At 38.6% G+C, this 15,677-nt stretch overlaps 1 protein-coding gene across 3 annotated transcripts; it reads right to left on the reverse strand.

Moving 5' to 3' along the window:
• Nucleotides 1–604: 604 nt before the first annotated feature.
• LOC121181845 (anoctamin-9) lies at nucleotides 605–12,489 on the reverse strand. Of its 3 annotated transcripts, none has more exons than XM_041038027.1 (25): nucleotides 12,349–12,489; nucleotides 12,090–12,138; nucleotides 11,334–11,408; nucleotides 11,085–11,207; nucleotides 10,861–10,997; nucleotides 10,654–10,703; nucleotides 10,507–10,565; nucleotides 9,625–9,704; nucleotides 7,957–8,091; nucleotides 7,782–7,875; nucleotides 7,641–7,701; nucleotides 6,173–6,255; nucleotides 5,959–6,063; nucleotides 5,585–5,749; nucleotides 5,467–5,503; nucleotides 4,248–4,359; nucleotides 4,041–4,098; nucleotides 3,848–3,945; nucleotides 3,539–3,735; nucleotides 3,303–3,455; nucleotides 3,031–3,178; nucleotides 2,815–2,937; nucleotides 2,462–2,555; nucleotides 2,256–2,368; nucleotides 605–1,365 (listed from the first exon to the last, which is right to left on the reverse strand). In XM_041038027.1, the coding sequence occupies exons 2-25, from the start codon at nucleotides 12,108–12,110 to the stop codon at nucleotides 1,350–1,352; spliced, it is 2,337 nt and encodes a 778-aa protein (XP_040893961.1). In that variant the 5' UTR covers nucleotides 12,111–12,138; nucleotides 12,349–12,489; the 3' UTR covers nucleotides 605–1,349. The 3 variants fall into 3 exon arrangements, with proteins under 3 accessions (XP_040893961.1, XP_040893960.1, XP_040893962.1); XM_041038026.1 differs by having other exon boundaries at nucleotides 12,090–12,141; XM_041038028.1 differs by lacking the exon at nucleotides 12,349–12,489 and having other exon boundaries at nucleotides 12,094–12,322.
• Between the last annotated feature and the right edge of the window lie 3,188 nt (nucleotides 12,490–15,677).

Here is a 15,677-nt window from a genome sequence, read left to right on the forward strand (position 1 = left end):
CTATAGGCTCCCCGTGGTCACGTGACGCGTGCACGAGCTTTCACCTGCGTTTCAGTGAAACTTTTATTTTTTGTAATGTAATTATTTAAAGGTATGATGTTCTAATAAAGGGTTTATCTAAGTTGTATTTAATGCTTTGTTAATAGTTGATACATCGTTCCGTAATTCTTTAATGCTTTAGTTCAGTTACACCTGAAATCATTAAAATTAAGAAAAAAATGTTGCCAAAAAATTCTGTTGGCTCGTTTTAGAGTTTATTCTGTTTGGTTAAAATTCAGCTAAATATGTTGTTAATCTTTTGACAGTACTCATGTGTTTCTCACTTTCTAATAACTAATGAATATTGCAGATATAAATGTTAATATGTAATTAAGAAAAGGTTTTAATCATCAAGTCTGTATCTGTTAGTGTTAGAAGGTTCTTGATGAATGAATTTTAGTCCAAACTACAAACAGCCCATTTACAGAAAGTAAGTCAAACGGCCCAATCAGCTGAAGGGCTTTTTCACAACCAGGAAACCCAAATGTGTCCTTATAAATGGTTACAATGTAAATTTTACTATTATAATATTTTGTGCAAACAATCACACTAAGAAACACAAGAATCAGCTGATTTCCATGTAATTATAGAAAAACAAACAAGCAAACAAAAAGAAATAAAATCCTCCAAATTCACGACCTCAGTGTCCTCAATAGCCTCAGCCCTAAAGACAAACTTGACAAAATGGCTACAGCATGAATCTCTGAAATCTGTACTTTGGCAAATTCAGTTTAAAAGACATTTCACGAGGACAAAAGTTTCCTCATTTATTCATTAATATAAAATATTATAATGCAAAACACTGTGTCTGATTTACAAAAGACACCATCAGATTCTACCTGCAATAATGCAACAATCATCACAGCGCTTTTTACAATATAAGGCAACATCATAACACACAATCGATACTGTATTTGCAGTAGCAGTATAAATTATCCTTAGGCTTTCCATAAAAACACTCACATACAATTCACAAATATAGAGGTCCAACAGAAAGTTGTCAGTGCATTCTTAAAATAGAAAATAGAGGTGGTCAGTAAAATCAGTTTCTGTACACCTGTTCTGTCCAAGAAAAAGAAGTCTGTCTTCAAAGTCCATTTCATGGATAAGAATCCAGATAGACAGCACTTAACATCTGAATGCAAACAATAAAAGAGAGTGAGAGGCCTCTGTCTGAACTCTTCACAGGGATAATTAATGACTTTGAAGTTGACTCAACACTTTGATAGTCTGGACACTTTAATGCACAAGGCAACACTGGGTTCATGTTCTCAGGGAAAACTGTGTCCCATTGAAGTGTCTGAATGCTGTCACACTTCAAATGACCTGCAAGAAATAAAAGCAAGGATTTGTTAGTTGTAGCATGTCTGTCAAAGAGCCTAAGACCAAAGTGAAGTAAACAGACTTTTCAAAATGAATCTGCTACATTCATATGAAAAAACACAAGAGCTACAAACTATAAATACCACATCGATATTTATGAATCATCATTTAGTCAGGCATTTAGTATTTGGTTTCAAATTAAAGTACTATTCTCTATTTGTTTTTCTAGAGTAATGCTGGACTCTGGATGTAATGTATATCTATTGTGCAGCCATTTATTATGTGTATGTGTGCTCATATGACAAATGAAGCAACTGAAAATGTGTTGAGACAACATTTTTTACAGCACACATTTTGACTTGTTAAATAAAGATGCGACTAAGAATAGCACTAATTTGCGGCACTGCATTGCAGTGGTTAATGTGACATGAGTCATCATTAATGTTATTAGTTCCACCTGTGCATTTCCTGCTCTGACAAGAAATGTGAATGTTTGTTTGGGAACACTAAGTGCTCCTAGCGTTAGAAGGGTTTATCAAGATTGAGCTTAGCTAGATTTTTACAGACAGTAAAATGGCATGTGAAAAAAGGACAGATAGGCTTTTAACTGGGAAGTAAGTAGTGCTAATCAACCAAAGACATCAGCCAAATTCAAAATATGATTAAGCCTATTTTGTCCCTAAGATCACTACAAATATAGCAAAAGTTTGTTAGAACTGGCACTAAAGGCAAAGCTTCACTTTGCATTTTCAGTAGCAGAAACTAATGCAAGAGAATTTACATATATATGTACTATGTTATGGTATCACAGTGTGAGAACTAATGAGCAAGACTGAACTTATTTTAGCAACCAGCTGCCACACCAGTCTAACAACATACTATTTGTCACTCACCTGAGTTCCTCTTTTAGTCTGTTGAGTTTATCAAAGAGTCTGTCATTCTTGACCTGCATGGGAGCGCTCGGTACAAACCAGGCAGCAATGAATTTGCATATGACGACGACATGCTGCAAGCAGAGAGGTAAATGTTTTGAGTGTAGTCTCTTTCTCGCTGCATAAAATTACGGTGTCTTATTTTGTCTGGGTGCAAAATGGCTTACCTCAAAGAGGATGACAAATGCAAAGCGCATAGCTAATATTAGCCAGAACTGTGGGGTAAGACTGTAGTCCTCATTACTCCTGTAGTCTTTATAGCTGTGAAGAGGAACAGAGAAGAATGCTGATGTTTTCTCCTTTAGCTGATGTCTTTTTTTTTTTATCAACAGTGGATAACTGTGGGGATCAAATGGGGGCAGCCATTTTTAGGAAGAATGTAAACTTTATTTGTATATTAACACAGAAACAGTAAAAGTGCAATACTATCAGAATAATGACAGAACATCTGAGAGTACTGTGAACACTCAAAAGAAGATAACACTGCTTTAAACAAAAATATGATTAAAATAGAACAAACCTGCAGTAAGTGGCATTCACACCATCAGGAGTGAGGATCTGATTAGATGAAAACTCATTGTTTAGGTTTTGGTCGCCCATTCGTGCAATGGAGAGAGTGTTGTTGATGTAGCCAACCATGCAGCTTGAAAAAAAAAAAAAAAGAATTTATTTAAAGAGAAAGTTGTGCATAACATGGCAAGACAAATATATTTTCTAAAAGAGTGCAAATTCTCACTCAATATCTGTCACTGTGCCATTGGCACATGGGCCATAGAGGTAACGGTAGACCAGTCGAGGGATGAAGTCCGAGGACACACCAATGACCAGCCCATTTGCTATGACAGCTAAGACACCAATAGCCTCCAACACCTCTATCCACACGCCTGAGGGAAAGCAGGATTGTTATGAAGAGCGAACATGCAAACAAGACCTGCAGGTTATTTAACTGCCATTTTGTCAACTAAGAGTTAACACACTAATTTATCTTAGTTTGTCAGTGATTCTCACCAATGTCATTGGTTTTCTTGGGAACCAGTCTGCGCTCCAGAGTGACCATCTTAATGGCATCCAAACGTATCTCAATAACATTATTAATAAGGGCTAAGAGAGGAGCAAGAGGAAACGCTGCCACAAATATAGTGGTAAAGCTGAACTGGATCACTGAGGAGAGAGCAAATAAAAAATATTATGTGCTGACACCAGTCTACTGTTTTTGTTGTTAAAGAATTCTGAAGAATAAATACCCATTTCCAGGAACTCATTGAACAAGCTGAAGGAGTCAACATCATTAAGGCGGTAGTTGCTGAGCCAGTCTCGGAGTTTGCAATTATCACACAGTTCAGCTCCATGTTTGGCCTCTGATTCATCTTTCAGGTAACAGTGGGCACATTTCCTCTGGAGCTTCTGGGTTCTTTTCCTCTTCAACCACCTGCAGAGCCAGCTGATACAAACAAGAGACAGCTTTCACCTACACGCCTGGAACCCAGTGTTAGGAAAGTGGATTAAACACTGGACATGTATATGATTTAATGATAAATCTGTTTTCTACTTACGGGCCAGTGAACTCAAAGACATTGCTGATGGTTTGCTTGAGTACCATTATAATCGCCATTTGGATGAACAAGTCTGTGAGACATCCGCTAGGGTGACACTGCACAAAAGAGAATAAAATCAGATACAATATTTTTGTAAAAGAATTGGCAATTTAGCAGTTACAAGTGGGATGAGAGATTAACGTTTACTCACTTCCTCAAGCCTCCACTTCCCTGCGATTCGTACATAACCACCAGGATGACCATTTATCCTGTCAGGTATGATACAAAAACAAGACACTTTTAGTTCGTTGTTGTAAAATATTAATAATGTGATTACATCACCATTTATTTCACCACTAAAAGTCATTAAACACTAATATTGAAGTATTGGCCAGCCCTGTCTGTCTCAAGTCCTTACCTGCCAAGAAAAAAGGCCACGTAGAAGAGAGAGGAGAAATAGGTGAAGAACTGGAAAGTGAACATCTTGACAGTGAAACTCTTCTCTGTGGCAGCAAATGATCTTGTTTTCTCTGGTGAAAACAGATCTCATGTCAGTGTGTCTGTATTTCACTATTTGGCCAGTGGATGGCACAGTGTCACACACTTGACTGGAGCTCTACTACACAGAATTTCTAATTCAAATAGTTAGTTCCTCTGTTTACATATAATTTATCTTAAATATTGTATGTTTGGCGCAGAAAATATTAAGATAAACTGTCTGAGTGTTGAAATCTAATGTCATTTGAAAAATTATGTCATCTTTACTGTCAGTTTTTATTAGCTCCAGTCAATGAACTACAGGAACTTCACTCCATCAAATAAAGCTCTTTGACGATAAAGCACAGCTGTATTGAGTCTCACATTTCTAGTGTATCCTCTGTAATAGATTACCTTCTGTCATGCCCCGCCTGACCTGTAGCTGCCCTCAATATGCTTCCCTCCTCTGAATATCACCTGACCTGTCACAAATCTTTACAACTGCTCTTATATGGTGACCCAGTTCCAATGTCCACCCTAAGCCCTGAACCCAGATGCCTGCTCATGAACAATGCCTTTATACTGCATAATAAAGACACTGCAGTTGCTGCTCTGTATATGCAAACTTAGTGTTCATATACATATATGTAGCTATTTTTTGAGTGTTCATTTAAATGATTTGGGGTTTCTCCTGCCATTGTTTTAAAACATAATTTGCTTTTAGCAGAAATGACACAAATAAGCAGCTGACTCTTTCACAATGAGACAACCCTGACACCTGCCATACTTATCAGGTATGTGAGTCAAAGTCTGTGATTCTGTAACATTGGATAGAGGCTACTGAATAGAGGACAGCTTTCAATCTTTCTTTGCCACATCATTTATGTTGCCAAGCTGGTGTAGTGCACTAGACCCAAACTGTCCGTGTGAACCTGCAGCTAGTCTGTCTTAAATCAGTGTCTGTTCTCCTGCTTCCTGATTACCTGCCTTCCTGCTGCACTCATTTAGACATTTCTACCCTCAAACACATTATATTTTTAAATAAAATCATAAAAGCTGTACATCACAGGATGCTTTAGAGCCAATATTTAAATCCCCCTGAACATGAGTTTAACAGCATCCATTTGAAATTTGAAAATAAACAGAAAACTGAAACAAACCTATTTCACAGAGCTTCATGGCTACAATCCTGTTAATCTGCAGAGACAAAGACAAGGTCAGTGTCAAAGAGAACACTACTGAAAGGGCACAGAGGTGTACATTTAGAGACCTGTGTACCCGTGTCATGACAGTGATGATAAGGTAATGAAGGACGGCCCCCAGCATCATTGCTCCAGCGCTGGAGTTGGTGCTCAGGAACTCCCATGATCCCTCAGCCAAGAGCACTGCTGCAATCACCCTGAACACCACCAAGGCATGTGTCAGGCCAATAATCACCATTATCTGTGGAAACACAGAAACATTCATTTGTATCGCTATGCCATTAACTAAATTACATTTTTTAACCTGAAACCTGAACCATGCCCCACTTCATATTGATTTTTATTTTAACCTTAGTTAAAATATTATTTTTAACCTCACTTAAGATAAGAGTTCTGACACTGTTATAAATATGTTTAAAATATGTGAAGAGTGGCAAAACGGTCACCCACCATAAGTGTGACACAGATCAAAACTAAAGTGCTGCGCAGGTAGGAGTGCTTATGTTTCTTGGGTTCACAGTTTACGTTGTTAACAATTTCCAGGATCAGTTCCTCCTACAATTGAATTTAAAAGAAAAAAAAAAAAACACATAGCCATGAATTCCACAGTGGGCACTGACCTGGTATTATTGAAATGGAACATAATATATAACAGTTATCCTACCTCCTCCTCACACCAATCAGACACTTTCCATTCGCACACATAGGAAGCCCGATGTCTCTTCCAAAATGCCAAAAACAGTGTTGCTGTGAAAAAAAGAGACTAATGCTCAGTTACCAGATTATTAGTTTACACCAAGCTAAAACTAATGTTGTCTAGTACAACCGCACTGCAATAAACCCTACCTCCATGAAAGTCATGACGTTCAGTTTGAGTTGAAACTGTTTCATAGTTATTCATTCAACTGAAGAAGGACATAGTTTGTGATGATGTTGAATATATTGAAGTAAACTGACAGGTGTTTCTGTTATTTTGTCCATCTCATTTAATGTATATCATTGAGGGTAAGCTAAATAACAGAAACACCTCTTTGTATTTTATTTTGGTAGCAGTTTTGCATTACTCTTTCAGTGAACATGTGAAAAAATGAACTTATTTAGCCTTAACCAAAATTATTGCTTATATCATGTTGACACAGGGCCAATCAAAAAAACTGTAATTGTGCTGAAACAACTGTGGGTTAAGTTTTGGGAAGTTTGATCCAATAGTTTTATCTCAGTTTTGTCCACAAAAGCTTCAACTGGTTGCCAAAAAATCAAGAACTGATCCCTACTTCCGTACAGTTGATGGTGACTTGTACCATGTGACTGATTTTCTTTCACATGTTTAATGCAAACTTGTGGGGTATTTCTTATTGTTTTTCAACTCATACAGTTATGGCAGGGGACTTCCATTTAGCTGTGGAAATTCTGTCCTGTAATATCAATGTTCCACTTTTCTGTCCCTGATGCATTCTTTGGTTTTATCTCACCCCTCCCTTACACACTTCCTCCACTATACTAATGCAATCACCTCTTGCAGTGGCTGTTCTGATTAACTGCTCTCATCCCACATCTGTGCCAGTAAACTTTACTCACCATTTCCCAAATCCTCTTTTTCTAAAAATGGTAACAATCTGACATGTGAATAGATTTGAAAACAGACAGTCAGAATGTAAAAATCCACCAAACACAGATGTACTCAAGAGAGAAAAAGCTGAACAACAAAATGATTGAGCATTTATATGTCTTCTTATAGATGACTGCTCGACCACCTCCACTGCCAGATGGTCCAGGCTGATTAGGATGAAAGTAGCCAGGACGAGTAGGTTCTCTCAGTGATGTGGCATCTCCTTGGCAGTTTCTCAGTAATAATAAAAACATCCAGGCAGTTGCATAAAATATATTAAAGGGAGATAAAAGACTTGTTTGTACAAGCTGTCGTGTAGCCAAAGACATTTAGGCGAATAAAAAACAGTCTTGAAGAAGAGTTCTGCAACCTCATTTTCAGTTTCATTAAATGTGGCTTTTGCATGAGTTTTAATGGCTGTGATAAAACACACTGTTCTATCTTAAGCATAGATCTGAGTATTTAAAATATATCATAATTTCAACACAAGGGTAAATATTTAATATAGAGAAACAAAACTCACCCCACACTGCCATGAACATCGCAAAAAACACTGTGCCATTGTTGTCAAACAGCTGGCTCACCTGTAAACAGACATTAGCAGCAGTGAAGACCAACAGACAAGTACACAATTAAACTGTCTAATAGTGAGTCAATGATGTACCTTAGCATATGTGCAGGTGTCAGAGAGCAGCCAAACTTTACATCCCTTGTCACAAAGTGGACACATGATTGTGTCAGCCTCACAAACCTCCTTTCTACAACACGATGAACTTAAGTTATTACAGTGTAAATGTTCTGTAATAACACAGATACTGTGGAGTTGTGGAGAAACTTACATGAGGGGTGAGCTGTTGAAGAAGGCAAGGCCATAGAGGAAGACAACGACTCCTATGAGAGCCGGAGGGATGAGCAGATATGTGTACCAGCCCAACCACAGGTAGTACAAGGCCACCTTCTCCCCAAAGTAGTTCCTGACATCCGTTTACACACACACACACACACACACACACACACACACACACACACACACACACACACACACACACACACACACACACACAAAAAAAAACACACAATTTATAAATACTGGCCAATTTCATATTGCAAATATTATACACATACCCTGCATGTAACATTATGTATTAAGTACTACTTTCTGTGTATTCTGTATGCATGTATTTTATGGTGTGTCTGACATACACATGACGCTGTACTTTTACAACTTAACACATAAACAAACACACTGTATCTTCATATGTAAAGTTAGGCATCCTGGAGGAATCCTGATCCCAGAGGAAAAGGACTCATCAGAAAGTGGCCAGTTCCGCCAGATCAGCCTATTAAGCGTTGAAGGCAAAGTCTTCTTTAGTATGGTGGCTCACAAGCTTGCAGGATATCTGCAAATAAACCTTGTGATTGACAAGTTATTCCGGAGAGAAGGGATCTTACCAACTGCTTTTGACTTCTTCAGGGTCCCAATGGCCACCACAAGCACTTCTAGGACATGCAGCTATACGTGACAAGCGCAAACTACACCACAGCGTGGCAATATCTGGAAGTGTACTGTATGGCTGTTGAGAAGGCTTCAAGAGAGCATCGAGCTGGCATGGGTGAAGATCAAGCCGAACAAGTCAAGAAGTATCTCCTTCCATGTCTTGGCCTTGGAGCCAGCACACCAGTCTGGAACAAGGCTACTCTGTCTCAGAGACGCAGGAGGAAGCAGTAAGGTGTGCAAAGCCCTTTGTTCAGGCAAGACAGGGGCAAAAGATGAGACAGGAGGAAGTGCAGAAGAGAAAGTTCTCCTGGAGACGTGGGAAATGGAGGCATTCAGAGCGATCTTCACCATCAAGGCTGTCCTAACATCTCCCATGAATCTCAGCAAGTGTTGTGGACCTATCAGTGAAACAACCTTCTCCAGAGACCTCCTCCTTGAACATGATGCCGAACCCCATACTGCTACTGTGCAGGCGGGCAGCTTGCACCACGGCAGCCTCTGCCATCAGTGTATGAAAGGGTGGATGAATGGATGAATGCGTTATTGTAAAGCACTTTGAGTGGTCAATAGACTAGGAAGGCGCTATAAATGCAGTCAGTGTACCATTCAATTTGACCATCCCATGTGTACAATTAAGGGACATTAGCATCTACTCCTACATAACAGATCTATAAATTTTACATTTTACAACATAAATGTCATAGATTTTACTTAATAAGGATGGATGCATGATGCCTGTTTGCACTGTGTCCCGCTGCTTGCTCAGTATTCAACTGAATCTAAAGACACAGACAACTCTCATCAGTACCAGCATTAAGTACTGTACATAATGATAAATGATGATTCCAAACAATGACTGCATAATGCGTGGGGGTTGACATTTTTGCTGCCGTCTTGTTAATCCTTGAACCTACTTCACAGTAAGATGACATGGAAAACAATAAAGCTGCAATATCTGCAACTGTATACAAAGCAGAATAATGAATAAGCTGTTGTGTGCAGTCCAAACCTGACAGCAGTTATGGGTTGCCCTTGGAGACAGGCTGTCCATCGTGCCCAGTTCTCCTTCAGCTCTCGCTGTTTCTTTTTCTGAGAGCAGGAGCAAAAAAAAAAATCAAAGGAAAACACCAACATGAAGAGCTTTATATGAACTGGTTAACACAAAATACAGTGATTCTGGGAACAGAACCTTACAATGTAAAAATATATACTAAAGAAATTAAAAGAATAATAACAGAGATTACTAGCTTATATATACTATTAAAAATACCCCAAATTATTGCTGTCTCGTATTTGGAGTAATCCTTCTTTAGATTTTAATTTCCTGGACATTTGATTTTGTGAAAGGACTTCACCCTTGATGTTATAAAGTAAACCACATGTACAGTGTACATATGAAGCAATGTACAGTACCATCACACACATATGCCTGCCCACTTATTCCCAGTATTGGATGACTCACTGCATTAATATGACTTGTGTAAGATTTCTGTGAACAAATACTTATTTGGCAGCACTGTATTGTTTTGGAAGGCCACTGCCAAGTTTCACTTCATTACGTTGGAAGGTCTTAAGAATAGCAAAACACTTTAGCAGCAGATGAAAAGCAAAGATGTATTAGTAGATAATAGTGTCACTACCTTTAGCATAAGTATGTGTGGATCCCCATGGAGAAAACAATGGTGCATAATGGTTTAACTGAATCATTCACATCTCATGTTATGGAAAATTTGATTCAAGTCTCATTTAAAGACTTAATTTATTCATTTGTCTGCTGTAAAAAGATAGAGTGACAGTATCACATCTCTAAAAGTCTGAGATAATACATTGATGCTGAGCAAGGAAAAGTCTTTAAAGACAACAGTTTCATTTTAGATTTCAGGAATTTTACCTCATGTAAACAGAACCTCGCTTCAAAAACCTTCATCTTCATGAGATCCCGCAGACCCTCTGAGAAGATTAACAGGTAAGAGGAATAATATGAAATATTAGAAGAATAAAAGAGAAGGATCAGAATTTTTAAATAAGTCTTTCTCACCTCCTGAATGGATAGGGGTGTGGTTCAAGATAAAGTGGACGATCCTTATCCTGAAAACAGAAATGTATTGTCTAAATGTACAGGCTTTAAAAATCCTTTGCACAACAGCAAGTGCATTTGTAATGACAAGATCATATAAAACACATGCTTCAAATAGCATGAGTGGTTGTTTGAAATGACAAAAATAGCTATGGCTGTATTGTTTACCTGGTGCTGAGAGGCACAGAGTTCTGATCTGAGCTCCAGTTACAAGCATCAGACACCTTGAGCAGGTACCTGTACTTCTCAAAAATTTCTTTAGGCGCTTGTATCCCATAGAAGACAAGATCATCATCTATAATTTTCTAACCAGAAAAAGACAATATGAATGAATAAATTGTGTATCCTTTGCAACGTTAAAGACACGTTTTTGCTTATTATAAAAGACTTACTGTGACTCTCATGTTCTTTTTTTTTAGTTCTTCAATGTATTCAGTTTGCTTCTTGAAAGCCTCTCTTTCCTGGTTATCAATTGTTTTGGCAACCAGGACATAGTCATATGATAATGGCGTGTGCTGTGTATAAAAAAATTATACAACAAAGTCAGACTTTCAAAACATTTTATGAATCTTCATCTGTAAATTAAGGCTGCCCAAAACTAGTCTGCATAGTTTCACATTGGACACATTAAATGATCTTACCACAGGAGGAATTGATGTCTGTTCATTACCATTCTCTTTTACCACTCCCATGAATTCCAGTAGCTCAATACTGGGCTAGAAAACAAAAAAAATAAAAATAAAAATAATACAAGGAGAACTCATCCACGCTATTGCAGAAAATGTACACATCGAGAATAATATGTTTTGTTTTTAAACTTATATGGAAAGCTTGGGTGACGTATAATGAGTTTATTATCAGAGATAATTAGGTTTCACTGATATGTAATAATAGACGTGAAAATGTGTCGAAAGGTCATGATCTCCAAAAGAATCCTGTCCAACTATAACATGGAGGTGTGACAGAAACCTGTGCTGATCCTGACTCACTGTGCAGGACCGTCAGAGGAGAGGGTTAATCTAACCTGACTGAACCGCATGGCATGTTGATGTGCACTCACCGTCGTGCCAACCTGTGCTATTCACTCACAGAAAAGCGCACACAATGTAGGCCCGAACAGTGAAGGTGTGGCACATCTAGAAATTCAATCTGAACATTATGAAACTGAATGAGGCTCAGTCCTAGTTCTGACGAATAAATTCATATGTAGTCTTGATTTGTGTAAGGGTGGGTCTTGTACAGCACTGGATTAGACTCTGCTGGAGCTATTGAGACAAGTGCAGGGTTAAAGACGACAGGCCTAAGGTAACATTACAAAAGTAGGAGCTTGCCTCAGGACAGCTCCATTATGTATAGATACAATCTCTGTATTAGTACTTAAGAATAAGATCACCTACCTGCCTCTTGTGGCCGGACATGATGAGGAGGTGCTAAATGCAGATGCGACTTCTCGGATTTAGAAAAAAAAAACCATAATAATAATAAAAGCTTCTGTCACCATTCACTGACCCCAAAGCTGCTCGTCAAGCTCACCGATATGTCAAACTATATAATGACATGAGGGCTCTTGAGCAGTCACCGGATAACTTCCGTACTTCCTCTAGGAACAAGCGTGCTTGTCGTATTACTAGCTAAGGAATGTAAAAGCGACTCTACCTGTTGCTGGTGTCACAGCATGTATCTTTCCAGCCTCCACCTATTTGTTTTTTTTTTTTTTAATCCTCCGTTCAGTCAGTTTCAGCGAGGCGAGAGTCAACAAATAAACAGAGTCTCCCGTATGTTTCAGCAGCTGCATTCAAACAGGAGACAACCTCGAGATGGCTTGTCAGGTGCAGTGGAATGGCATATTTTTGTTGCCTCCTCCTCACTGATGCAAAATGGCATTTAGCCACCGCTAGATGGAGGCAGACACACTGACTTCCACCGCCTGTTACTCACTGAGCTCGGCTGAGACTGGATCATCCCACACCTACCAGGCAGCACCGGCTGTGACATTTGTTAAAAAACATCACTTCTGCTCTTTTGAGTCATTAAATTACAGTTTGAAAGCATCACGAGGTCCATAATGGAACGACTGAACAGGTTCATTACTATTCACAGCAGAATACCCGCAGGCTATTAAGGCTTCAGAGAACAAACCAACATGAAAATAAACAAGTAAATAAAAGCCCATTCGTTGTCAATATGAAAACTTAAATTCATCATAAACAAAAGGTTTAGAGTTAGATAATTCCTTGAAGCCATTATTAAACTACCATCAGTTTAAACGCACACAACTTACATGTTAAATTAACATTTGATATTAATATTAAACTCACCTTGTTAGATGTTCGGTGGTGGGAGCTTTACAAATGTAAATCTCTTTCCCACAAAGTTCACAGTGTGACACTGGATTTCCAAACTGCTGATTCAGCCATTGTACTTCTACTACCAATTCCCTTTTTTCAATACTCCAATACTTTATTTGAGCAATATTTATTGTTTTGGTAAAGGTTTTTACAGTGTTGTATCAGTAATTCACATACAAAACATATGACCAACCAATAAATATGATGCACTGTGACAGAATAAACTACCCAGCAGTATGTAAAACTTTACTTATCCTTCACCACTACACTGAAAGGATGCTTGATGCATAACTGTTAATAATCCAGTTATGAAACATAAGAGACAAATTCAGGACTGTTACTTTTCAAGTCATTTTTACACTGGTGTCTTGCTGTTTGACGTGGTTATATGTTTACATATTTCTAAAGAATAAATTCTAGCTTTTATCTGTTTTAAATCATACTGACACTTGCAGTAGGAGACTTCTCTATACAGTTGACCTGCTTTATAATTTTGTGAACTTCTGGCTTGATTTTTTTAAAAGCATATCTAACATGTGAATCCCAGTGCACAGTAAGGCAGACCTATTTCTGTTTCTCATCCTTTCTCTTTGACAGTAAAGAAAGAAAAACTAACATGTCAAACGGGTGGCCCACCATGCCCTGTTATTAAACATGATTTTTACCATTAGTCTTGGAAACCTTGAAAAGGAGTGCACACCCAGAGAGACCCACATGTCAAGGAAGAGAGGCGATATGAGGCTGAAGAAAAAGTGGTCGCGAAAATAAGCAGCTATATTTCTGTACTCGGCCACACCCCACAGAGTAGGATAACATAATTACACCGGCACAGGACTGTGTAAACCACTTGAAGGGCGACAGAGGGGGCCACTGCTACTAAATTTGACCGGAGTGGAAGTACAGAGTAGAGAGGCGGCTGGGAGGAGCAGCTGCTGATAGACCCTTTCCTGTCATGGAGGCGCAGACATACAGATGTGTGAACGACTGGGGAGAAAAGCAAACATCAAGCTGCTTTAAACAAAGCAAAACACTAAACTAAACACCCGAGTGACTGCTGAAAGACACAGTACAGTAAACGGTCTGGGGCCTAGAAAGGGCACTGCAGCAAGGAGCTGAATATTTACCGTTGTTTTTTTTATTTACTAAAGACTCTGACAGTTATAACCTGAGAGCATAACGTGATCACTGAGGGTCCACTATCCCATTTTAACAGGAAAGGGTGTTTCTCTTTAGCTGTGTAAACAATTCTCAGGTCTGAGATTGAATACATTTCTTGTGGGATCTTTGATATAAAACAGTCTTGGAAAAGTATGAGTTAACACAGTAATGTTGGTTGGTTGTGAGGGAATTCCTGGAAGTTCTTACTCTGGACAAACAAATTGAATTTATACCTGAGTGAGTAACTTATCTGAGGGAACAGTGACAGGGCACCAAAAGTCAAGAAATCCAAATCTTTGGTGTCTCTCTTTGTTTAATATTGCCTCATTTGGTTTATTAGTACATCCAGTAGTCAGGGTGCTGTATGCATATGCTGGTGGTGTATGCTGGGAGAAGGGACGGCTCCCACACTCTGCCAAACCAGCCACCACCCTGAGCCAGGGTGTTCTTATGTTTTATACATCTTTCTAGCTTTATAAGCCATTGTTAAGAACAACATTTGAATTTCCAGGTTGTGGAAAATCATCCTCCAATATGACACTTTTGTTTTTTTAGGTAGTTATTTAATTCATTAGGGAGATCTCTCCAGTTAACTGTTTGACAACCGAAATTCTAGAAAAGAATATCTGCACCAAAATACACTTATTAAGGATCAAGGATCAAGGAACTTTATTGTCATACCAGGACATTTGCATGTTATGGTACGAAATTGGTACTCAGGTCCCAGTTAAGCCATCAAGAGCAAGATGAGGATATAAACAGTTTATTCACATTTGCAACTGTAGACTTGATGGATTATTTTAGGACCACTGATCAATGATTTAATAATAGTTTAGATATCCTTTATGCTGAGTGACTCATCAATCTGAAACTAGGAAGTGGCAGTAAAACATCCTGTATAAACCACTCTCACATAATACAACACAGAATCTGTAAATATAGTTTTTTTTCTGGCACTATTATATTGCATCTAACATTTACTATATTTTACTGACAGGTCATCGCTTCAAGAAACCATGGGCTGCAGAATACTGCTTTCTGATTGGCTGGCAGGTGTCGAACCGTCTTAGAACCGTTAACCTGGTGGTGACCATGGCAACAACATTCTTCACAACGATGTTCCGGTGAAAACGAAAGTTTGTCTTAAACTAGACGCTAATTTAAAAATAGACGACCATTAGACACCACCTAGAGACATTTTGTTGTATTTTCTGTCTTGGTGATTAGAGTACTCAAGTGAAAATTCCCAGTCCCAGTTGTCTAAATTTAATGAACTCCGTGGAGGAAGGTTTGCCTCCAAGTTGTCCGTTAGCTAACACTAGCTTCTCTATGCCACCATCACCAAATGTAGACATTTGGGCACAATATCTGTTCGCCTCCAGGTTTATACACTATTGGTCTGCGGTGTGGAGCCACTCCCCTCATGAACCTCCCTCTGGGCTAAAGCGATGCAGCAGTCACCGGTCGGTGGGGGAAGCA

This window comes from Toxotes jaculatrix, chromosome 5, assembly GCF_017976425.1.
Source record: "Toxotes jaculatrix isolate fToxJac2 chromosome 5, fToxJac2.pri, whole genome shotgun sequence".
Taxonomy (NCBI): Eukaryota; Metazoa; Chordata; class Actinopteri; family Toxotidae; genus Toxotes; species Toxotes jaculatrix.